The 673-nt window shown below is 41.5% G+C and overlaps 1 protein-coding gene across 1 annotated transcript in view; it reads left to right on the top strand.

Annotated features, from left to right (window-relative positions):
• The first annotated feature begins 221 nt into the window (after nucleotides 1–221).
• The window catches only part of LOC127431665 (uncharacterized), a 6041-nt gene continuing 5589 nt past the window's right edge, over nucleotides 222–673 (top strand). The window contains exons 1-2 of the mRNA XM_051682193.1: nucleotides 222–529; nucleotides 670–673. The exon at nucleotides 670–673 is cut by the window's right edge and continues 284 nt beyond it. Of these exons, the coding sequence (XP_051538153.1) occupies nucleotides 320–529; nucleotides 670–673 (214 nt within the window). The 5' untranslated portion in view covers nucleotides 222–319. The remainder of the gene's footprint in view (nucleotides 530–669) is intronic.

Here is a 673-nt window from a genome sequence, read left to right as displayed (position 1 = left end):
AAGAAGAGCTACTATCATAGACCACGTCATAAACCACGGGCTATCATACAGAGAGGCTGGTGAACGAGTACAGCCAAATCTCAGCCGGGACACAGTGGCATCCATTGTCCAGATTTGTCGCGAAACCAACAGGCAGGCTATTGTATAAGGGCTTCTCCTACTGCAAAGTGTAAATAGTTTTACCATGCATTACAGTGAATGTATGCCTCCGGTCTCTAATATGTAATTGTATTTTGTCTCTCTAAGGATTCAACATCTACCTCCCTCAGGGGGCAGTGGAAAGCTCCAAAATGAAGAACAGGAACTTGCTATTGTCAACATGGTGATTGCTGACAATGAAATAAAACTGAAGGACATTCAGTCCAGAGTTGTAGAGGACAACCGTGTCTTTGGGAACATTGCAGCAATCAGAATAACATCCATTTCTCGGACTCTAGCTAAACACAGAGTCCAAATGAAACAACTATACAAAGTTTCTTTATATAGGAACGGTGAGCGCATCAAAGAACTCCGTCGCCAATACGTCCAGGTAAGGTTATGCAATACAGTCATTACTGTACTATACATAGTGTGTTTTGCAGTAAACTACTCTATAAAGCTGAAGTACAATAGGACATACAGTAGGTATACAGCAAAGCATTTACACACACTGTGTCTGATTACTTTCAGATAG

Source organism: Myxocyprinus asiaticus, chromosome 41 (genome assembly GCF_019703515.2).
Source record: "Myxocyprinus asiaticus isolate MX2 ecotype Aquarium Trade chromosome 41, UBuf_Myxa_2, whole genome shotgun sequence".
In the NCBI taxonomy this organism is placed as follows: Eukaryota; Metazoa; Chordata; class Actinopteri; order Cypriniformes; family Catostomidae; genus Myxocyprinus; species Myxocyprinus asiaticus.
This window is presented reverse-complemented; position numbering and strand designations above follow the sequence as displayed.